Below are 25,169 nucleotides of genomic sequence, written 5' to 3'. Positions count from 1 at the left end.
TTGTTCTTTGATTTCTTCGAATTAAAGTTATTGGGATATGAATTTTGATGGGTTAGATTTTATACGCGTGATTTACACATGTTATCGAACGTGTTAGTGTTGGATTGTGTGGTGTGGACGAGTGAAGAGAACGTAAGAAAGATAGTTTTGGGACAAAGAGAGCTATTCCATTTCTATTGTGAGGGTGGCAATGACAAAAAAAAATAAAAATAAAAATAAATACGAATACATACAAAAATATTTGAAGATATAATCACTTCGTGATAAAAAAAAAATAAATAATAGATTCATAGAATATTATTCCATTCCCTCTACTCACATGACTTCTTTTGACTAGTCATTGATCATTATTTCCCACCTCACCCCTCTATTCCCAATTCTTTATTTTATGTATGCAGGCTTAATTTCTCCTTTTTTCCTCATTTTTCATGTATTATTATTATTATTTTAAACTTGTTTTTAATCCCATTAAGTCCAGCATTGTTATAAGTATACAATTGTAAGAGTGTAATTTCTTGTCTAGAAGAAAATTTGATAAAATAATGCTTTTATTGAAGTTCGTCCTAGCTAGTACAAGTATCCCAAGTCCTAGCTAGTACTTGGGATTACCGCCCGGCGGTAATCCCAAGTATCTCTACCTAGCATTTCTTTGTGGGGTTGGGTGGAGTGTGTTTCATTTATTTATGGGTAATTAAGTTGGCATCTGGCACGTACACATATGAGCCACATGTTAGCATTTGACGACAACATAGACTGCAGCAGGGGCTGACTGCTATTTCGACAGTTTGTTATATTTTAGGCTATAAATATTATAAACCCACCCACAATCTCGTCGCACAACTCACTCACTCACTCACTCTCCCTGTCTCTCTCCCCCCATTCAAACCTTTCTCTCTCTTCCTCTTTCTATGTCCCCATTCAAACCTTATATTATTACACGTCGCTCTCACTTTACCATTTGCTCGTACCGTCTGCTGCCACTTCCCCTCTTACCATATTCATATATATAGACGCTTGCCCTCTCCATTTTCACTGCCCATTTCAGCCTTTGAATTTGAGCTTCGAAGGCGTTGTTAAGCTACGCACATTGGCAAAGCTTTAAGGATGCATCGCTGCAGTAATTCTCAGACCAATTCCTTTTCGATGCTATTCAACACCCAGCCGCTTGACGAAGCCGATATGTACCCGTATTCCTTCCCCCCCTCCTCCTCCTCCTCCTCCTCCTCTTCTGTTGATTGTACTCTCTCTCTTGGAACGCCGTCCACTCGCCTCAGTGGCGACGGCGACAAGCGGAGCCACCATGATCGCCGCCCCAGCTCCTGCATGTCGGGCTACTGCTGGGATATGTTGCAGGCCAAGAATGCTCCCTCGTCGCCACCAACTCACAAGGCCAGCCGCGGAGGCAATGGCGGCACTGGCAAGAGCCCTGGCGCCGACCCTCTCCTTGCCAGGCGCTGCGCTAACTGCGACACCACCTCCACTCCTCTCTGGCGTAACGGCCCAAGAGGCCCGAAGGTAATTACTTGTCGTTTCATTCAATAATTACATAGTCAATACACAAATTAATTAGCTACTTGTATGGCTAACGAAAGCGTGCTTGTATGAGGTGCAGTCACTTTGCAATGCCTGCGGAATTCGGTTCAAGAAGGAGGAGCGGAGAGCAACCGCCGCGGCGGCGAGCGGGGCGGCGCCGGGAGCAATGGAGCAGCCTCAGCACATGATAAACAACTCGTGGGTGCAGCACCCGCAGTCCCAGAAGCTGCCGTGCTTCTCTCCGGCCATCGGTGGCCACGAATTCAGGTTTATCGACGATGCCGACCGCGACGGCGAAGGCGGCGGCATTCCCTTCCTTTCATGGCGGATTAACGTGACGGACAGGCCCAGCCTCGTCCACGATTTCACCAGATAATTGATCAAATCGATGAATCGACCGGTCATCTACGACGCCTGTGAATCAAATCAAAATTCTTTTCCTCTTTATGTTTGAAAAGCTAGCTCGACCGTCCATCTAACGTGAGATGGGTGCCAAAATGGGGTAATCCGACGTTGTTTTTAGTGGCTTTTTTTTTTTCTTTAGATCTTTCTATTAACCCTTTTTCTTTCAGTCTGCGAAATCCACCACCATATATTGCTACTTTTTCTTGTTTAGTCTCTGATTCATACACTTTTCTTTCTTTTTTTTCTTCTCTCAATGGGATACGTGGATCTATGTGTTGTCCATCACTTCTGTTAACTGCAGTTTAGTGCTCAAAACACACACACACACACACACACCCGCATTTTGTGTATACCTGAGAGTCTGAAAATTTAGGTCTATATTTTTCTGGGAATCTGGCAGTGCATGTGTTTTCTGGATTACAGAAACTGATGGATGATGATCCAAATAGAAACAAAGAAAGAAATATATGACTTGACTCTACTCCTCTCTACTCATCTATTCTACTGCGCCTTCCTGTAATAATGACATCGCAGTACTTTCTGATGCACACACCCCCCCCCCCGGCCCAAAGCTGAGCCTGTGTCTGCAGTGCAGAAATGGAACATGGTCTTGAAAATGACTTTAAATCAGCCCCGCATTATTATTATTAATTTCGCTTGCTTCGGAAATTGAACTCACTCCCTTCTCTTCTTCTACTTCTTCTCTCAAAAAACACCCTTTATTAGACGTATAATAATAATAATAATAATAATAATGTATTTTATACTCAAGGGTACGTATATATTATGATGACTTCTCTTCGCTGCACTCATCAATCATCGTTTAGAAGAAAATGACTATTGGGGTACGCAGTCGATCAACAATTAATTATCTATTATGATCATAATATAATGTATGTATTTTTTTAGGGTGAAGATAAATCGATAAGTTTCCAGTATCAAATGATGTTAAAGGTTGAAAACTAAGTGCAAGACAGTGCAAAGAGGAAAATACACGATTGCGGACTCTGGATTCTCAAATTCTGAATAGAATTGTTCAGTTCCAAGGCATTGGCAATGATAGCACTATTCTTGAAATTATCGTTCTTATGCATCTTTCATCGTTTGTGCATGCTCTTAATTTTGATAAAAGAAATAAATTATAAGTAAAAATTTTATCTCAATGTGTGGAGTAAAGAGTTGAACTCATAATCTATTGATACGAATCTCAACTTATTATAATACAATCACTTAATTTGTACCTTAAAGGTCTCATACAATATAATGCAGTTGTTTTCTAAAGAGAATTTAAAATTTTATTAAATGTTTGAAAGTATATGTTGACAAAATTTAAAATATGCATCAATTTAACTTGTACAACTAAGAATCATTGTTAAATTTTTTCAAAGGCAAAAATGTCTTTGTCCTAATCTTCCAGGACTTGTTAGATGAATAAATTCGAGCTATCTTAGGGAAATAAGTTGAAATAACCCATTATGCTAAAAGCATAGTAATTGGAGGATTTTTGTGTTTTTTAAACTCGATAGTAATAAAGATTTTGTATTTGTCTTTTAATAGTGTAGAAGAGAAAAAAAGAAAGATAAAGTAAAAAATATAATAAAATATTAAAAAAAAAACTAAAAACATGATTGAGTTTGTGAAGTTTATTTTTGGTAAATTTAGGCTAACAAAAGGGTATCATGTGCATATTTTGTCAATCATAAGGGTGCTTAGTGCAAAGTTACTAACACTATATAAATTTTGTAAAATTAAGGGAGATAAGTCTAATTTATGAGTTATAAGGGGTTTCGCTTATGTCCAACATAATTTACTCTTTTTACATATTTAAATTTATAATGAGGTAAAAATTAAAAATTTAATATAATATCAAAATAAACAAATGTTCTGATTTTAAATTTTACCATCGATTTGATATGTAAATAGTTATAAAAGTTTCGCTTTATTATATACTAAAATCTATGTATAAGTGAAAGTAAGTCTATAATAAAATTAAGGGTTTTGCTAACGGGCATCTTTGGATATTTGTTAAGGTGTATTTAACATATTTTATTTTTAGTATTTAATATTTTTATTAGTTGTTATTAAATACATTATATTTTAGAAGATTTGCCAACCAATAGAAATGCTCAAATACGAACAATAAAGTATATTAAATTTATTTTAATGAGTTTTTTTGGGCAGTCATGATCAAAACTTTAAAATTAATAATATAATTGTAAGTAACGGCTAATTATTGCCCATAAGTTAAAAATTAAATAATAATAAATATATATTTTTTTAGATTACGCCTTATCTACCACTGACACCCTACCAATTGGCCCCACAGTCCGATGGAAGATTAAATTAGGAACCCATTGGCAAGTTTCGATTTCAAGCACACCTAGTAACGTGAGGGTGGAATACTCATTTATTGGAGTTCGTCGGGCTATACCTGGGACATCATGAATGTATATTATTTTTAGAGAAGATATATTTGTTATATTTCTTTTAATATCAAAATAATTTTATTAGCTAATTGTGTTTTCAACTATCTAATTAAGTAATAGAATTATTAAGATATTAAAACTAAGTTGTAATAATCTAGTTTATAAAAATTAAGTTACATTTATTATTGCTTAATTGTTATTATCACCTCAAAAAATTTAATTTTTTATGTAATAAATAATTTTGACATTCGTATAAAAATCTTAGACGTTTTCCCTTAACTTACAAGATCCTAAAAGTCCACACCACAACTTCTCTTTTTAAAACACTAATTTTGATAATATTATTTACGAATTTAAGTAAAAATAATTAATAATACTATTAATAATATCTTAAAATGCATAGAAATAATATACAATCTCGTCCAATGCCCTTAATTTTCTAACAAAATCAGCCCAAATATAATAATAATAAAATATAAATTATTTATGTCTTTTCCAGTTTTAAAAAGTAATTTATAATTTCAACTCTAATTTTATATTTCAAAAAATTATAGATTCATTTTAAGAAAATTTTAAAAAGTATCAAAAGGAATATTTTATAATTCATTTTATAAATTTAAAAAAATGGAAATTAGAATTAAATTTGACCATGGAATAGAAATCTAGAATTAAAAAATTTAAAAAACTATTTTATAAGCTGAACGGGGTGGGTAACTTTTTAACTTTTGAGCTTTGAGTGTTTGAAGCCCACATTTTAGACGATAAAGGGTTTTATACATATCAAGAATCTTGAGCTTGGCCCAATAAATAGTTGGCGGGCTTGTGAAGCCTCGTTTAATTCTAGTAAATTTCTCCGCTTTCGTTTCTCTCCCGCCACCCGTACCCTCTATCTATCGGAGCCCTAGTTCGCATTCACCGACTCTGTCAATCCTGCGTTTTGTTTCAAACTCCGAGCGGTAACACAGAGGCTTGAAAACAACGGCGAGTTATGGCTTCAGAGGCGGTGATGGATCCAATGGACTTGAAAGTTCGCGAGCTCTTGAAGGAGGTGCAACTTGAGTACACTCCTGCCGTCACTAAGGTCATCGGCGATGCTGTATCGGCCATCAAAGCGACCATCGATAAAATCCCCGAAGACTTGCAGGTTTTCTTCTCCACAAGCTGTTGTTTAATTGTGACTCCGGAATTTTGTTTTGTTTTCTGAATGTCCAAACATACCACACAACTAAGGGTGCGCTGAAATTTGGTAGGTTACGGCGGACGTTGCGCCGGGTTTTGTGAGAGACACGGGGGCTGACAAAGTTGAATTCAAGTTCAAGAAGCCGGAATCTATTGAAATTGGAGGTAGTTATGCAATGCGTTGTATTGCGAAGCCGGATGTAAACGTTGACCTCTTCATTCGAATGCCGAAGGTACTGGTTTCTATCCACGCTTACCGGTTGGGTTGCTTTAGTTGCAGCTTTCTGCTACAGTTATCGAGATCCCAAGCGATTCCAGTGCTCAAAAGTTGCGAGTTCTAAATTTTCCATCGATAAATATTACATGGAGAACTGAATAACGTGCCCAGTGATTGGTTTTTCAATTTTAACAAATAAACACATTGTGTGCGTGTGTTTAGATAAAAGTTTTTATTGAGGTATAATTACATTAATCTTGGTGCATTTTTGTTTTACCGAGGGGCTATTTAGAACTACGTCCTTAACGAATTGGGTAATTGATGATTTTGTTTGGCAGAGATTTTGTTTTTTGACAATTACTTTCCATTCTCTCTACGTTAGATGCCTGTATATATATTTTGAAGGATAAGTTACATGGATCCCCTCCCCCTGCTGCAAACTAACTTAAATTACCAGTGGAGATCCCTCACGTGGATGGTATTGCATTTATCGCCCCTACTTTTTCTCAAGATTCACATCATACCTTTACTGTTGAAACACCCCCTCTGGGCCTTGGCCAGGAGAACATTATTGTTTTCGTTACTTGCTGAAAAGTATGAAACTGAATGTTCTTATAAGGAAGGTATGGCATCTTAATTCGGTGTGTCCAAGTTTTTGCATGAATATAGTTGGCAACTCCACCAAATGGAGTTTGCCAGAGACAGTTGACATGGAAATATGTTAAGTAATATTTTGTTATGATTCTATAATTGTGCCGTTTCAAATCAGCACACAACTTTTTTAGCTTTACTGCCACATGGTAATTATGTAGTCCTGTTAACCTAGATCTCACCCTTTATATGATCACTCAAACACTCAAATGAAATCTCTCCTTAATTCACAAATGACCAGCAATCAGAAAACAAATCAAGAACCACACAACACACAGGAATTTACCCTGGTTCGGTCTCAATGAAGACCTACATCCAGCTTGGTTTTCGCCCCTACTTTCTCCACTATCTTGAATGTTAATACAAGATTACAAAGCACTCAAACTCAACTCTCACCTAGCCCATAAACCTGAAAGCTATATAGAGTTGATACAAGAAAGATATACACTCTTCCTCACTGCTCAATCTTATCCCAAGACCAATCACTAATCCAAGAAAGAAAGCCACACCTAAAAGCCTTCCCCTCCGCCTCTATATATAAGAAACTAAAAGGAGAAAAGCCTCCTGACCGACTGCCCAAAACTGGCAGTTACAACCAACTCGGTCAGCCCTAGAAAAATAATAAAATCCTTCTAGAAACACAGCAGAAACATTACATGAAAAATATCCCTATCATTACAAGCCCTAATCTAGAACAAATGCTTTAACAAGTCCACTTCAAAGTCTTTGAGTTTATGTATTTTAATTAAGCTCCTTAATCTTAATTTCTCTTTTTGACAGGAGTGCTTCCATGAGAAGGATTATCTGAATTATCGTTACTTTGCAAAAAGATGTCTTTATCTCTGCATATTAAAGAAGTATCTCAAACTTTCTTTAGTAGCTGAAAAGATTGAATGGTCCACGTTTCAAAATGAGGCTCGGAAGCCTATATTGGTCATCCATCCAGGTCTAAACCTGCAACACAATTATAACTTTTTTTTGTTGTAATCAATTTAAAAATTGGGTTTTGGCCGCTTATTCTAATTCCGATATTCTCAACTGAAAATTTCTATTTGGTAGTGTAGCTACAAAGCTTGATGAATACCCTCGCTTCTTGGTGAAGATAATTCCTACAGCAACATCTATATTTAATTTATCAAAGCTAAACTTGGAAAGGAATAATGTCCGGTCTCTGAAAGAAGGTAGTATATACTCACCTGCTTAATTACATTCCTACCTTTGAATGACGTGGTGATGTAACAGAAAAGTGAAGACTGTTTTGGAATTTTTTTCCAGGGGATGTTCTTCATGCTACTCCAAAGTACAATAGCAGTATAATAGAGGACCTTGTTTTGGAGGATAATGCAGAGTTTGTCAGAAAAACTTTTCTGGGATGGAAGGAACTAGGGGAGGCTTTGATTTTACTGAAGGTATGTTATACTTAATATTGCGGGCATTTTGAATTGGTGCAATGATCTGCTTAGATGCAAAATTGATAATCTTGTGATGATATAGGTCTGGGCTCGGCAGAGAAGTTCAATATATTCCCATGATTGCCTAAGTGGATTTCTGATCTCTGTCATAATGGCATACCTTGCAACAAAATCTGGTAGGAATCGCATAAATAATTCAATGAATGCAATGCAGATGTTTCGTGTGACAATGGACTTCATTGGTATGTGTAGTTTTTCCCTTTATTACTTTGATGTTGAGAATTACATATATGTCATGGAATAAAGTCAGAGACTCAAATAACTTCCCAAACCTAGTACCATGAATTCATATATTTAGTGGACTTATTGGTATGTATAATTTTTCCTTAGTTCCTTCACCATTGAAAAATTTATTGGATTCATTAAATAAAGCTGTGGAAACAAATAATTTCCCCAAATTTGCACCATTAAACTTTTAGGGGATGTTATTTTCCTGAACTTTCAAGGTCATGAATAATTTTCAATCGAATTTATAAAACATATACACAAACCAAGGAATTGAGGTCATATTTCTGATACTAAAAATTGACCTCCTATTTTACGTACTGATATCAGATATTGCAGAATTCAATGGTAATGTTGACATGGTCAAAAGTGCTCCTTGTTGCCTGTTGTGTTCCAATATAAATATATACAATGAGAAAAGGAATGGTGCTACATTTTGATCACTCTTCAAATGTGGCCTTAAGCAGCAGTGACTTATAATTATTTTCTTGTTTGTTGTTTAATTAAATCAATCAATTGATCTGCCTTTGCATGTTCTGCTCCTCTATAGGTATTCCCAAACTTCTATTATAATTCAGTAAAACGCCTACTATTTCCCAGGCTGGGAAGAGTCAGAATGCACACAGCCTTGTCTTGTGTCCAAAGACACTTTTCTTTGGTCTGAACCAGTGACCACTAGTCGCAATAGGGCAACTTTGAGTGCTGCTTGAAGGCCTCCAGAGTCCTGGACGTTTTCAATCTGTGGGGATCTGGGAATGTATTAACAAAAAGCTTACCCATGAATGAGTTTGATGTCAGTTCTGAGTTTCTATGGAGAATAGCAAGTTGATTGTTGTTTTCTGGGTGATTTTAGGAGCTTCACTCAGCCCACTATGTGGTACTTAAAACTATTTATCAATTTTGGCTTCTAGACAAACCTTCCTTCATGTCCACCTTATACAATCTTTTCAACTACTCCCTATGAGGTTAAAGTATAGCAATGTGAGTCAGAACGGACAGAAATGTCTTTTTTAATTAAAAGTGGCAAATAATGTGAATATTTGGACATTTTGGTTCGGAATGAAAGGATATCTTATGATTTTGAACTTTATTCTAATGATTTCTTCTTTATTAACTAGCAACTATCCCTATTGCATGTACACTTTTCATAACAATATTGCGCATAGTATCTTCATGAATCAACAGAAGGATGTTTTGACACGTGCAGCCACTTCAAAACAATGGGAAAATGGCCTCTTTTTCCAGCCTCAAAGTGAGTACAACATTTTGAAGAAGGTATGTTGCTTCATAATCCTTGTATTGACATATGATTTTTTTTTTATACCTTGAATGCACTTTGGATTACAGGATTGAATAAGGTGGGATACCCTGGTATATACTCTCCTAGGAGATGATATGCTGGGAGAAAGTATATTATGTTGATCTTTTCTGCCATATTTGGTAAACATGTGTTAAATTGTGGGATAATGTTACTGTTTTGCCTAAAGTAATTACATGCTGGATTTATTGAAGAAATCAGGAAGAAATAATGATGATTTGGTAGCAGTTAGTTAATAGGACATAAATGTAACTAATTGTTTTATTAAGGGTAGATTTGACTTTTATAAAGTTAGTTATTTCCCTTAGATATTTCCGCCTCCCTTAGTCTATAAATAGGAGGGTGCGGAGGCCAGTTTCATCATCAGTCATTCATATCTTTTATTCCTTGGGTTCGGATATAGTGAGAGGCGAGATTAAGAGCTGTGTGATTATAGTTCTTGTTGTCTTCATTAGAGTATTGTATTCGAGAGGCAAGGTGGAGTGAAAGAGGGGTATTCTTGTACTAGTTTCTGATTTGTTTCTAGTGGATTGATTGCTTCTTGGATTGCTGGATGTAGTGCCATGTAAATGGCATGAACTAGGGTAAATCTTGTGTGTTGCATTCTGGTTTGGTTTATCTACTTTTTAATTCTGTTTTTATTTTCTACTTTCAGTATTCAATGTTGGTTTGAATTCGGTGAGGTTCTTGAGTGATTCTTGAGAGATCATAATCTCGGTTTTAACAGATAAAGGCCACATTGTGTGCCATGTTGCCGTGGGACACATCCGTGCACAAAAGTAGACTTACCCATTAGAGGGGAACCCCACTTGTTTGTCAAATCTATTCCATTCAGTGACTTTCACATCTGAGGAAAAAAAATTGTTGAATCCATCCATCCAAGACATCTATGCTGATCAGCCCTTAGTGGCCTTGCTTCATCTTTCATATCATCACGGAAAACCTACATGCTCGTGACTACATTGACCATGCAGTATATCCTTGTAATAGTCTTTCTCAATACCACTAATCTCTTGTCTTGCCACAAATACATTGCCTTTTCCTTCCTCTTACTCATCGGGAGATCAAACTTGCACTTGCCTAGCTATAAATCAAATATGCTTTCCCTTTAGAATCGATTATGTTTTGTCATCTCATGTATGTTTACGTGCATTCAGGATAATATAACAACATATCAAGCCATAATCATGCCATGTGGGATTGGTTAAATTATAAATTATAACTTTTAATTTATAATTTTAAATTTTCTCATGACACTATTGATTATATGCATCAATGATCAGAAAACCAAAGTAGTGTATCAAACCAGAAAGGAGAGAGGTTCATGGGTGCAGTGGTTGGATTGTGGTTGAACTAGGATGTATTTTTATGAAATAAAAAAATATTAATTAAACCTATGATATAAAAATTTTAAAACAAAAACTATCATATAATAGTTAATAGAATTAAAAGTGTATTTAGTATATATGAAGAAAGTGTATTAAGTAACAAGGTTCATGGTTCAGTGGTTGAACTAGGACGTATTTTATGAAATAAATAAATACATTAATTAAACCTATGATATAAAAATTTTAAAATAAAAACTATCATATAATATTTAATAGAATTAAAAGTGTATTTAGCATATACAAAGAAAGTGTATTAAGTAACATTGTTCTACAACTAGAAAAAGTTTATGCAACAATATTAACATAAATTTATGATGAAAATAGAATAAAACTCAAGATTAAATATTTAAATTACAAAATCAACAATTAAAAAAAATTATCCATGTATTAACAAATGATAAACAACAACATATCCAGCCTTTATCCCACTATGTGGGGTCGGCTATATGAATTCTAGACTTCCATGTATTTCTGTTTTTTGTCATATCTTCATTGAGGTCCATACACTTCATATCAAACTTTAATGTCTCTCCCAAAGTCTTCTTAGGTCTGCCTCTATCTCTTTTTTTGAGTAATTGTTTCATTTCATCAACTCTCCTCACAGGAACGTTTCTTGGTCTCCTTCTCACATGACCAAACCATCTTAGTCTAGTCTCTCTCATCTTTTTCTCTATTGGCACTACTCCTACCTTATTACGAATAACTTCATTTCTAATTTTATTTTTTCTTGTATGGCCGCACATCCATCTTAACATTCTCATCTCCACTACGCTCGTCTTTTGCTCATGCTAGTATTTGACTGCCCAACATTCTAAGCTGTACAACAAAACTAGTCTTATAGCTGTCTTATAGAATTTTCCTTTCAGTTTTAATGGGATTTTACCATCACATAACACCCCTGATGCATTTCTCCATTTTAGCCAACCTGCCTTAATTCTATGTGTGACATCCTCGTGAATTTCTCCATCTTTTTGAATCACTGATCCCAAATATCGAAAATGGTCTTTTCTTTGTAAGATTTGGTCTTCCAATTTTATTATAACATCCTCTACTCTTGCATTCTTACTAAATTTACATTCCATATATTCTGTTTTATTTCTGCTTAATTTAAATCCCTTAGATTCTAAATTGTTTCTCCATAACTCAAGCTTAGTGTTCACTCCTTTTGTTTCATCCACCAACACTATGTCGTCTGCAAATAGCATACACCATGGCACCTCTGTTTGAATATCTTTAGTGAGTTCATCAATTACTCAAGCAAATAAGTATGGACTTAGTGCAGAACCTTGATGTAATTCTATTGTAATTTTAAACGGTTCAGTATCCCATCCGCATGTTCTGATCCTTGTCTCTGCATCATGATACATGTCCTTAAGGGCTTGTATATAGGCTATTCGGACTCCTTTCTTCTCTAAAACCCTCAATATAACTTCTCTAGGGACTTTATCATAGGCCTTTTCCAGATCTATAAACACTATATGTAGGTCCTTCTGATGATCCCGATACCTTTCCATTAGGCGCCTCAATAGGTATATAGCTTCCATTGTTGACCTACCAAGCATGAAACCAAACTGATTTTCCGAGACTTCTGTTTCTTTTCTGAGCCTCTGCTCTATTACTCTCTCCAGAGTTTCATGGTATGGCTCATTAACTTAATTCCTCTGTAATTTTCACAGTTTTGAACATCTCCTTTGTTCTTATATATAGGGACCAAAGTACTTTTTCTCCACTCATCTGGCATCTTTTTTGATTTAAGAATCGTGTTAAATAATTTCGTTAGCCAGGAGATGCCCTCTTCTCCCATGCATTTCCATGCTTCTATTAGTATATTATCCGGTCCCACCGCCTTATGATTTTTCATCTTTTTTAATGCTTGCCTTATTTCATTTGGACTTATGCGTCGATAAATGTATATCTCACGTTCCCTTTGGAGTTACTAAGATGTCCCAACCTAACTCTTGTGTCGCCATCATCATTGAATAATTTTGTGAAATACTCCTTCCATCTCTCCTTAATCACTTCCTCATTCACTAATACATTTTGATTTTCATTTTTTATGCATTTCACTTGATTTAAATCTCTTGTTTTTCTTTCTCTTGCTTTAGCTAATTTATATATATCCCTTTCTCCATCTTTTGTATCAAGTCGTTTATATAGATTCTCGTATGCTTTTGACCTTGCTTCACTAACAGCTTTTTTTGCTGCCTTTTTTTATTTTTTATATATTTTTTTTATTTTCTTCATTGTTGCACTGATATACAGTCTTATAGCAATTTTTCTTATTTTTAATTTTCAATGGTACTTCTTCATTCAACCACCAAGACTCCTTAAGATTAGAGGCTCTACCATTTGTCTCTCCAAGCACTACCTTTGCTGTGCTTCTCAGGGCATTAGCCATTTCTCTCCATATTTGGTTTGTCTGTCCTTCTCCATTTCAGTCTCTTCTACCCCTTAATTTTTCTTTGAAAATTAGTTGTTTCTCTCCTTTTAAATCCCACCACCTGATTCTTGGATTTTGTTTTATGTGATTTTTTCTCTTCCAATTTCTTACTTGGACGTCAAGTACTAAAAGTCTATGTTGAGTAGTCAAACACTCTCCCGGTGTCACCTTACAATCTCTATAACATACCCGATTCTCTTGTCTCATGAGGAAGTAATCTATTTGGGTACTTGATGTGACATTTTTCTATGTGATTAAGTGTTCGTCTCGTTTTTTGAACCTAGTATTGGTTATGATGAGCCCATATGCCATTGCAAAATCTAAAATAGACTTACTCTCATTATTAATTTCCCCGAATCCATACCCTCCATGTACCTCTCTATAGCTGTTTCCGTCTCTACCCACGTGACCATTTAAGTCACCTCCTATAATCACTTTATCTCCTCTTGGTATCATTTGTATGAGTCCCTCTAGGTCCTCCCAGAATTTTGCTTTTATCTCCTCACCTAACTCCGCTTGCGGTGCATATGTACTAAAGATATTCATAGTCATTCTTCCTAGAAAAACCTTCACCATAATAATCCTATCCCCTATTCTCTTTACATCCACTACCTCATCTACTAAGCTTTTATTCATAATAATCCCCACTCCATTTTTTGCTCGATCATTTCCTGTGTACCATATTTTATATCCATTTTCTGGCTAAGTTTTTGCTTTTTTCCCTACTCATCTCATCTCTTGAAGGCACATAATATTAATTTTTCTCCTAATCATCACATCTACCACTTCCATAGCTTTGCCTGTTAATGTTCCTATGTTCCATGACCCAATCCTTAATCTATGATTTTGTTTTTGGCTTTGACTTTGAATTTGATTTTGTTTTTTATTTTGATTTTGGTTTTGGTTTTGATTTTGATTATGATTATGATTTTGATTTTGATTTTGATTTTGGACTAACTTCTTTACCCACATCCGTCCAAGCAAATGCGGGAACCCTTGCTCATTTGTCACTACATCCGGGCGCCGATGCAGCGGCCTTAGCTCACTTGACACTACACGCAAGTAGTGTAGCGCGTCGCTATGAAGGGTTATGCCCATGCCCAAACGATTTTTCATAATTTGTCTAGAGTTCATGCTTTGGATCCGACTGAGTTTTACGTTGGCTGTCGGCTACCTAACACAACCCTCTTCCTTTATCCGGGTTTGGGACCGGCAGTGGATAACATCCCCAAGCGGAGTTTTATTAACAAATGATACATGATATTAAAAGAGTAGACATCAACTCCTTCCAAATGTATCAAATTATTATTTATATATACACATTACTACAATTATGCACAACTATTTTACATGTAATTATGTTATAGTTACAAAATAATGTGCCATTATTGTATTTGTAATACAATAATTGTGTTATATGCTATATTCATGAAATAATATACCTTAATAGATTTTATTTTTATATTTTTGTTATAACCGTATATTGATTATACATATGCTGATATAACTATGTTATAATTCTATAACTATATGTTTATGTATTACCAAAGTATAATTATACCAATCATGTTATATAACATTTTGCTTAATTATTTTATATTAATGCTTAAGAGGTACAAGTATTTATAATGATGCTATAATTTTATGTTAATAATAATGCTATGTTATTCTAAATATAATATACTAAATTTGTAGCACATCCTAGATGACCTTTATCTTGGGTGATAGCATCCCAAACCTCATATGGTGCGTATCAATATCTCATTCACATGAGATACGAAGCTAAGCCAAGAGATAATATTTCACCTCTTAAACTCACATCAAATGTAGGATAAACAGGTCCACACAGGATAATTTATTCTTGTCCCTCTTTATCCCACATGAAACAAACATGGCCAAAAGCCATTTTCTTGTCTTCTTTCTTTTTATTTTAAAATTAATTTTTTATAAGGGAGAGAGTTTCAAGGGGGAGTGGTCAAGTAATTATGAAGTTTCTACCCATAGACTTCTCAGCCAAATTTGCCCGATGGTAGTTGGACCCTTGTGGCTTGTACTACAGATTCATCATTTTGGAGTGTCATACCCAAAAATTTGTTGCATGACAGCTGCTCCTTGGTGTTGGGTTAATATATTGTCTTTCTGGACTTTTGCTTTTAATGCGTTGTATTGTTTCTGATGTAAATTTCTACATTGTGAACTTCTGAATTTCAGGAAAGGAGGATGTCTTCTGCATCTTTTCCAGTAATTATACGTGATTCATTTGCTGACTTTAATTTGGCATTTCGCTGGACAAGTATTGGTTTTTTGGAGGTGCTTTTGCTATTGTATTTTAGTATAGCTTATTTGACCTACATATAGATTTGAATCTGTCTTCAAAGCACATTTACTCATCTGGGGATTATATTTTCTATCATTATCCCAGCTCCGGGATGAGGCTGCTCTGACACTTAGCTGCCTTGACAAATGTAGAGATGGTGGTTTTGAAGAGGTTTTCATGACCATGATCGATTTTCCTGCTAAATATGACTACTGCATAAGGTATATTTTGTTGAGATGATATTTGTTTACCTGACAGTTAGTGACACAGGATTTCTGATTATTGTGAGAAATATCTGTCATAATTTGCTTTATTTTTCACTGTTCCAAATGAATATTAGATGGTGGGTTGAAAGAGGTTATTTGTGGTGTACCTGCTCATTAGCACCCCGGGATATATATTATCATGAGAAATATATCTGTCGTGATTTGCCTTATTTTTCACTGTTTCAAATGAAAATTAGCCTTGTGAAATAGTTCAGGACAACTCATTTTTAACAACTCATTTTTTGAGCTAACTCCTATTTAAATTCACATGTCAACCAAGAAATCATTGTATTCTAGTTATTAATTGAACTCTTCCTTGACTCAACTATCATGAACTTTATCAAATATATATGTATATATATATATATATGATTTTTTCATGTTACTTACACAGGTAGTTTGGTCTGAGATCGTCAAAGAGCTGGCTTGTTCATTATTCAATTGGGACTATGCCTTCATTTTGTCTTCATAGTTGCATTAATTTTATCTGTCAATAGTATATTAAAATGAGCATTGCTACCTTTTCTCAATCTTGATATTCTCTTTCAAGCTTTACTGGGGTTGTAACAATGACCTTGAAATTTGTTACTCATATTCTCTTCTATAGTTAGTATGGTGAAATTATGAGCTTATAGGAAAAGCATCCTCTGAGTCTCCTGATGTGCATTTCTGGAGCCTCTGGACTCTGGAGCAAATGCAATCAAGCTAAGCTAGATCATACAAGAAAAGGTCAGCTGATAATTGTTTGATAATTCCCACACTCAATCTAAAGAGAAGATAACTTCTTGTTGTTAATATCCAGAACCAGAAGATTACTAGGATTACAGGACTTACTTTTCCAGTCAAGATAATTTGTTTTGCATACTGTTTTATTTTTCTTCACCAACTAGGTTCTATGCATTTTTCCTTTTTGAAGTGTAGTAGCAAAGATGATGTTTCCTTCAGGGAACATATTACAAGGGGTGAAATGTTTAGACCATCTTCTTTTCTATAATTGTGCATGTTGGTGTAGGCTGTAATGTTCATAAAACTACTTCTACAGAAGCAGATTGATAGTTTAGCCCGTGGTTTTTGTAAACTGGTTATACAATGTTTTTCCATTTTAATTAATGAAACATAGTTTAAATAACATGTTTTTCCATTTTAATTAATGAAACACAGTTTAAATATGATGCCAATTGTGACTGTTAAATTTAAATATGAAACTGAATATGCTAGTTTGTTTTTGGTGGGAATGGGTTCAAATTTGGTTAAATCTTAGAAATGATTAAATTCAAATTTGGTTCAAACTGAATAGCATTGACCTTATGCCAATTGTGTACTGCTGTTGGTTTGAGCTGCAGTAACGGACTGATTGTGTCTGCTCTATTAGAAAATTAGCAAAAGGGGCCAGGGTAATTAAGTTGAGGAACCTCAGGTGGAAATGATTAACTTATACAGACTGGTGGCTTTTGGTTGTACTTTGCCATGGTTTTCTGCTGGCTGCTACAAGTAAATTTGTGTGAACCTTAAAGGTTGACCATGTTAATAGAAAAAATAAGAGCTTAAATTTGCAGGTTGTTCACGAGTGTCATTTTTTGAGGGTGTATAGACAGGGTCCAGATTTTTAGTTTAGTCTGAAGTTGAATATAGGTATCCTTCAAATCCAGATAAGGAGTTTTAAGTACAACTGAGAGCTTATATGGCAAATCTCCTTAAACTTCTTCCCATCTAAGCAACTCCAAAAAAAAAAAAAAAAGTTTGGATACTTCCAGCTCTTGGTCAGGGTTTATGAAAGTATTTAACTAGCTTAAAGTCTCTCATATTCTGTACTTCACTGATTTTCATATAATCCCCTCTTCCCCATCAGAGTGCAGCTTTTGATTCCAGAACTGTTGTGATTTTTCAAGTAATGCATGTGTTTTTTAGTTAAAATTTATGATATATTTGTACTTATTAAAAGAAAAGTTCATATTATGTTAGCCTACACTTACTTCAATGGGAAGTGGGGTCACAGGTTTGAACCAGACATAACCTCTCCACATGTTGTCAAAAGGGGATCGAGTTGTTTGTTTTCTTGTTTATTTTTGTAGCATGATTGAAATTCTTCTGAAAGTGTTTTTTGTTAAGTTCTTGAAGCAATATGTATTACATTTTGCTTCTCTTTTGCTCTACTTAGGTTGAACTTGAAGGGAAAGAGTGAAGTACATGCATTGGGATTTTGTTTGGATGATGAATGTTGGAGATTATACGAGCACAAAGTACTTTCTCTGATGCGTGAAGGGTTGAATGATAGAGCAAAGTTCATACGAGTTATATGGAGAAACACAGTTTCAGGGTGCTGTATGGAAGAAGTAAGCAATCCGTGCATTTATCCTTTTAGACTTTGATATATCATTTTGTAGACTGCTTTGATAATTGATTAATCTGTTTGTAGGGTTTCTCATTGTTGTCTAGAGAGCCATTGTTCATAGGGATTTCAATCAGTACTTTGGAGAAAGGTCTTAGAGTGGTTGACATTGGTCCAAATGCTGAGAATAAAGATGAGGTATCTTTGATATCTATCTTCTGTATTCTTATTATGCCTGTTCCATACAGGTGCTAACTTGTAAATGTTTGGAAGTAGGCTCTCAAATTCCGGAAGTTTTGGGGAGATAAAGCAGAACTGCGGAGATTTAAAGATGGTACAATCGCTGAAAGCACTGGTAAGCCTTTTAAGTAATCTTGTGATGGTTTGGAGTATCAATCTTCACTTGGTCAAGTATTAACTTACCTGTCACATTGTCCTGAATCTTAGTTTGGGAATGCAAGCAATGGGAAAGACATCTGATTATAAAGAGGATTACCGAGCATGTTTTGGTGCAGCATCTTTCCTTGCCAAAAGAAAATATCACGACTATTGTAGATCAACTTGATTTTTCACTTCTTTATGGCACAGAAGGTAATGGCACTTGGCTAGTGACTGCTTATGGGTTTAAGGTTATTCTTTGTATTTTGGTTCTACAATTCCTTTTTGGCATTGAAATTGTATAAAAACCAACAAAACTATTTGTTTCAGATCCTATTGCTTTTTCTGCAAGTTTGCTTGAAGCATTTGAGGTTCTATCAAAGCATTTGCGACTTCTCAAAGACATTCCATTGAGGGTAACTAGTGTGCAGCCTCTAGACTCAGGTTTGGTTTCTCACCTGAACCGGCCAATATTCTAAACTTCTTGCAATCTATAAATATATCAATCTTTTCCTCCACAAAGCTGAGTTAGTATATTTATGTGAATCTTCATCAATGTTAAATAATTTCTTTATGAGGTTTGGTGTTCCTAAGATATTGCCTATGTTTGTTGGTGTTGTTTTTTCTCATTTTCTTTTTTTTTTCCCCTCACCTGAACATTCTTGCAGAGTAGTGATGGCTGATATACGAAAGCAAATGTTCAATCATGTTAACAGAAAACAACATATCAATCCTTAGTCCTAGTACGTGAGGTCGGCAATTATGTAACACAAGATGGGGGAAATTTTTAAAAATAAAACAGAATGATTCTTTTTCTTTTGATTTTTTTTTTTTTTTTGGTAAAACTTGTTTGACTTTTTGTTGGTACTTCTCTTTTTTCAATCAGAACATTTTAGCCATATAGAGTTTTGGATTCTATCTTTGACACACACATGTTAGCATATGTTTTCTTTCAAATGCTTGATACTTACCACCAGGCACAGCTTTCAGGTTTACATCTGTCTTTCCTCCTGAACCTCATCCACTAGCTGTTGATAAAGTTATCAATCAAAGATTGCAAAAGCTTCCTTTATCCTGTATACAGCCTCTAGAAGTTATGATCCAGGTATGGTAGCAGCTAATTGAAATCATTTAATCTGTCATTTCTGAAAATTTCTTGAAGTTATGCTTTTGTCTTATAGTTGGAAGGTTCTGGGAGCTGGCCAATGGACGAGGCAGCCATTGAGAAGACCAAGTCTGCATTCCTCCTTAAAATTGGGGAAAGGTGTGCCAGTAGGAGAAGTTTAGATAAAAAAGAATAAATGACTATTTGCCAATTGGCACTTATCTAGTGTACTATTATTGTGACAGTCTCCAGGATAATTGGGGAATGACATGCAATGCTACTGAGGATGATGTGGTTGTTTTCACATCTGGATATGCATTTCGCCTTAAAATTTTGCATGAAAAAGGCCTTAGCTTGTTGAAAAGGCAAAGTAAGGAGCACTTTTTCTTGTCTGTTAACCATAATGCTTACATATAGAAGGAATATTGTGCATGATGGTGCATAAGCAGGACCGTCTGACTGTGTGAACTGTTGTGCCATTTTAATTTTCAGTTGGAAGTAATCAAGTGAAGCAGGTCCCATTGACCGACAAGATTCTTTTTATTCGAAGCCAGCACTCTAGCATGATTAATGGTTTACAGGGTCGTTACCCAATATATGGGCCAGTTGTTCGGTAGGAAATTAAGTTTATGCAAATTCCGTATCATCTACCTTTTTTCTCTAGCCATCTTGCTAACTTTTCATGTCTTGTTTGTTTGATCAGGCTTGCAAAACGTTGGGTTTCTGCACACCTGTTTTCTACTTCTTTGGTGGAGGAAGCAATTGAGTTGTTAGTTGCTTACATTTTTCTGAAGCCTTTTCCATTTTCTGCTCCTTGCTCACGGATTACTGGATTTCTAAGGTTGAGTTCCTCTCCTAATAGTATATTGAAGTAAAGAGCCATGGAGAAATTATTTGGTGGAGGAAGCTTCCTCCATTTCTCCATGAGTAGGATTTTTTTCTTCTTTTTTTTTTTTTGCTGTGTGCTAAGATATTTTCAAGTATTGAATGTTGTTCATTTTGCTGGTGCGCCAGAGCTGGCAGCTGCACACTGTTTGGCAAATAAAAATGCATTTCTTGGTGTAGGTTATACTTTCTAATCAATTCCAATATTCGTTTACCTACCCATATTTAGCAGAACTAGTTTCAAAGAAAATTTCTTAAATTTGGATGCATATTAAATCTACCACATTGGGGTTCAAAATAAATGGATCCTAATAATTTTTTATGGAGACTGGAATTTTTTGTGGTATTAAGATGGGATGTACATTAACTCTAGTTTATGTTAGCTGTTAAGAAGCACTTATATGGATATGGATATGAAAATGGATATGGGATACAACGGTTTGAGAAAAAAAAGTTGAGAATATGGCAGGAACACAAAAAACAATTTTTTATTTGTTTTTAGACTTTAATCATGTTATCAACATAAATAATTAAAGACCAATAAAAATATAAATTGCATCACTCTTACACTATGAAGATTTATTTTTTTGTACTTTATTTTTTTGATAAGTAAGCCAATTTGGAATCTCTCCATCTATAACAATAGTAATATGTAAAAATATTTAAAAAATTTCACTAGTTCAGTATTGAGTTATCATTTAATCCCTAATAATATACATAACAATGAATATACAAAAAAAGTAATTGTCTTTTTTACTCATATCTGTTGTGTTATCATGTTTTTTCAAGTTGGTTTTACAATATCAATTATGTGATGAACACAACTATATCAATTGTCTCTATTCATCACCCCATCTCATGAAACTTTTCCATTTAAAGATGGTGTTGGAACTCTATCTGGTCATTTAGTCGCCAGAGCATTGTGTCAGGAAAGCAATCTAATGTTAAATTTTGCTATATTGTTCTTTAGCATGGATTTGTATTGTCACTGTAATTTTTTAAAAGTCAACAATTGACATTATGATTGCTGAACTGCTGGCCCTAACTTCGTTACAATAAAGTATGGTTGATGATGATGATGATTTGTTTCCCTCTCTCAGGTTCAAATTTTTTTGCCAAACAATGTTCTAAATGCTCTATTCAGACCCTACCATGTTGGGCTTGTCTAATTTAGGGCTATGTGTGTGCTTCATGTTTTCAACTCATAGACATGTGTCTGGTGTCTTAGACATGTCAGAAAATGGAAATAATAATAAAATTAATGTAGTTATTTGGTTGAACATGTATTTTGGCCTTGTCAATAGAGTACTCATGGAGAAATAAAAAAGTTAGGGTACTTTTTAGCATGTTCAATGCATGTCAGAGATGGGTACAATACCTAAAATGAAGTGTCTGTGCTTCCTGGGTAGGGGGCCTTCTAGTGCCCACAGTGGTGAGCATATGTTGGCTGCTGTCAACAAAGGATACTCTTGAGTTAGTGCATCTACAAGAAGAGAAGATACTATCTGCAGTGGACAGTTTGCCTATGTGGGATACTGATTATCTAGTAACCACATTCTATATTTTACTATCATATTTATTTTACTGCTAATAAACTTGTATTTCTTGTTCATTTCATCTAGAGGTTCTCCTCTTAGTTCAAATGTGTTAATGTGCTCTCAAATAATTTGTTTTTCTGATCATAAAATTTTTAGCTGAGTATCTGTTAATTGGTGTTTGCACAGGAGATTACATACAGCCATGTACTCTGTCATTTATTCCTCTATGGATTAGCAAAAAAAGAAAGTGTGACTTTCTTAGATTACTGTTATTTGTTTCCTCATTGTCAATTTGACTGTCAGGTTCTTAAGATTACTTTCAGAGTATGACTGGGCCTTTTCTGCTTTGGTTGTTGACATAAATGGTGACTTGACAGGGAATGATGATAAGGAAATTAATGTGAGTGCCACTGTTGTGTAATCAGCTTGATGATGGCCATATCTTATTTGTCAATTCATTTCTTTCACTTCACTTTGTTGTAATGTTCAAAATTTATGACATCAGTTGATTTCCAATTTGATAGGGGAATTTTATGTCAAGTAGAAAAACATACGAAGCAAACATGCAAAATCAAATCCCATCCATGTTCTTGGCTACTACTTATGACAAGGCATCTGAAGCTTGGACCAGATTGTCACCGACCTCATCTGTGAGTACCTATCACAAACTAATTTGTTACGTGACCAAGGAATGTGATGAAGCTTTACCCTTTTCTGGTTTGTCTTAATCAGGAGAAGTTGTGATCTTTATCTTGCTTGTGCTAATCAAAAAAAGTAGTTCATGATTTTTTATGTTGTTAACACCAACCTAAGAAATTGCCAGCTCCAAATTTAATGGCCTTTGACTTCACCACTGTAGATCATTTTGTCTCAAAGAGGATTACTTTTGCCTATTAGTGATGGTAATGTCAGTGTGGTGATTATATTTTTACTTTCTTAAAAGCAGAGCACCATAATTTATCTCGCACATTCTTTTCTTCCGTCTTAGTGCCTATGCAAAGTGGAACCCGTGCTTATAGGCATTGAAACAATCAATGCCTTGAAGAGGATTTCATTTCTTTATTGAATTTACTTGGCACAAACAAGCACTTGCTGGCATATACAGATCCTGTTAGCCTACATCTGGTTTAATATGTTTGTGTTGTAGATGTTAAAAAGGGATTGATGTTGGATTTGCATTTTCACTATAATTATAAATGATGTAAACATGTGAAAGGAACTTGGAAGATTGGTGGCTTATGCAAAAAGCAGTGCGAATTTGCTAGCCAAACTCATAGCCTGTGGCGAGCTTGATTCTTATAGATGGGAGGTAAGAAACATGTGCTCATTTTGTGGTTTATAGGTATTAAATCCCTGATTAAGGATTATTATGGTGTAATTCTTTGCTTGCAGTGCCTTCTCCGAACACCTTTGAACAACTACAATGCCGTTGTGCTTCTCCACAGAAACAGGTTGCCATATCCTCAACGTCTCCTCTTCCCATCTGAACTGAACCAAGGTAGTCTTTTCTGCTTTTATCTCTTCTCCTCTCTCTAGAGCTATGAGCTTTCCAGTGCATTACAAGTCTCATAACTTGCATAGTTCGGGCAGGGCGGCATGTGGTTTGCGGGGGACCAAGCAAGAGTTTCCATCCCTTTATGTCGCCTGGGGACATAAAAGGGAGGTTAGAAGAAATGAAACATAAACTGATGGTAGACTTCAATCCACTGCAGTGCTTTATTGGAGATTTGGAAGTAGGTTCTGCAGAAATGCTCTAGTTTATAGTCCCAACACTAATTCTTGATAATTCTTACATAGGAACTAACCTTCTCATGTGTTAAATCTGCAGAGAGAGTTCCCCAACACGTTCAAAGTGTGGTATGATTCCCTAGGTGGTGATGCTGTTGGCTTAACTTGGGAGAGACTGGGTTCAAAGGTACAAAGATATGTTTACTCAATTTTCATGCATGACCAAGGAATGCTACTCACTGATTTGCAGACACATATGTTTATACTTTATATGTTATCGGCGAACAGTTTCTAATTTATGATCCCATTATTCTCCTGGTTCAGAAACGTGGACGAGAAGAAGTGGGCGAGGAAGAATCCGATATGCTTGATATGCTAAAAACCGTCGGTGAGGTCGGTAAAGGCTTCATCAGGAGTGTTTATTTTGTCAAGGCCCCGAGGCTAAGTAATTAAGTAGTTTCGTTGAGTTGAGTAAATAGCATCATGGTCAATGTTGCAGACTTGTAACCTTATGTCTTCTTACATCCATCTTATTTCTCACATTAGTGATTACTGCCACAATTTTGTATCCTGTGGCCCTAAAATTCGGAGTTTTGAGTTTTCTTTGTACCATCTCATTCCCTTTCCCTTTTATCCTTTCTTAGTCTGGCAAACGGAGTTGAAGCAACATTTTTGTGTATGCTGCCTACTTATCGTGTAACCGTGGCCAGGAGAACAGGTTTGTTGCTACTGGCCATAGCCAGTGTGCTGACCCCATTCATTTCAATAGTATACGGGTTTCTTTCTTTTTTGTTTGAAAAAAAAGAAAAGAAAAGCTTGGCACATTATTTTTTCATAGTGAATAAAGTATAAATGAATTTTATTTGATCTGTTAGTTAAGAAAATGAAAATGGGACATATAATTTCATGTGGCCCTCACAAAAGGATAGGAAAAAACACATGAAATATTATTTAAATAAATAATTCGTACACACACACAAGGTTAAACTTAAACCTAACCAATTCGATTCTCAGCGTTTTAATCAAAATGATAGTATAATGCAGGAAGCTTTGCAATATGACTTTTAAATTATAAGAAAAAAAATTAGTATATAGTGTAATTTAGTTGTAAAGGTTTGGCATTAGTGGAGTCAATTTAGTTGCACGAATAAATAAATTTATAGTGAAATGGCATGAGTCATAAATATATATATATATATATTTATATTATTATTATATTCATAGTTAGTATTGTTGATTTAGCTGAAAGTGAGAGTGAGAGAGGGGAGAGAGACCTATAAAAATAAGGGAACGTTTTAATTACAATAATGAAAACTAGTAAAAGTAAAACACAGAAGAAAAAAAATTGTACTAAGTAAAAGTCATTCAC

The 25,169-nt window shown here is 35.1% G+C and overlaps 2 protein-coding genes across 4 annotated transcripts; both read left to right on the top strand.

Moving 5' to 3' along the window:
• Positions 1 to 858: 858 nt before the first annotated feature.
• LOC127803987 (GATA transcription factor 18-like) lies at positions 859 to 2,370 on the top strand. Its single transcript, XM_052340675.1, has 2 exons — positions 859 to 1,515; positions 1,613 to 2,370. Exons 1-2 carry the CDS (start codon positions 1,105 to 1,107, stop codon positions 1,907 to 1,909), a joined length of 708 nt encoding a protein of 235 aa, XP_052196635.1. The 5' UTR covers positions 859 to 1,104; the 3' UTR covers positions 1,910 to 2,370.
• A 2,838-nt stretch (positions 2,371 to 5,208) lies between these two features.
• LOC127803986 (uncharacterized) lies at positions 5,209 to 24,614 on the top strand. Of its 3 annotated transcripts, none has more exons than XM_052340672.1 (26): positions 5,209 to 5,508; positions 5,615 to 5,776; positions 7,192 to 7,357; positions 7,476 to 7,592; positions 7,687 to 7,820; positions 7,906 to 8,065; positions 9,316 to 9,383; positions 15,466 to 15,564; positions 15,677 to 15,792; positions 17,996 to 18,170; positions 18,254 to 18,364; positions 18,443 to 18,521; positions 18,614 to 18,757; positions 18,875 to 18,988; positions 19,528 to 19,649; positions 19,726 to 19,808; positions 19,895 to 20,019; positions 20,142 to 20,262; positions 20,353 to 20,490; positions 22,376 to 22,472; positions 22,597 to 22,722; positions 23,289 to 23,381; positions 23,465 to 23,570; positions 23,663 to 23,805; positions 23,901 to 23,987; positions 24,125 to 24,614. In XM_052340672.1, the coding sequence occupies exons 1-26, from the start codon at positions 5,353 to 5,355 to the stop codon at positions 24,251 to 24,253; spliced, it is 3,171 nt and encodes a 1,056-aa protein (XP_052196632.1). In that variant the 5' UTR covers positions 5,209 to 5,352; the 3' UTR covers positions 24,254 to 24,614. The 3 variants fall into 3 exon arrangements, with proteins under 3 accessions (XP_052196632.1, XP_052196631.1, XP_052196633.1); XM_052340671.1 differs by having other exon boundaries at positions 23,654 to 23,805; XM_052340673.1 differs by lacking the exon at positions 18,875 to 18,988 and having other exon boundaries at positions 23,654 to 23,805.
• Positions 24,615 to 25,169: the final 555 nt, after the last annotated feature.

Source organism: Diospyros lotus, chromosome 6 (genome assembly GCF_014633365.1).
Source record: "Diospyros lotus cultivar Yz01 chromosome 6, ASM1463336v1, whole genome shotgun sequence".
In the NCBI taxonomy this organism is placed as follows: domain Eukaryota; kingdom Viridiplantae; phylum Streptophyta; class Magnoliopsida; order Ericales; family Ebenaceae; genus Diospyros; species Diospyros lotus.
The sequence above is the reverse complement of the archived record's forward strand: the minus strand, read 5'-3'. Positions and strand labels throughout refer to the sequence as shown.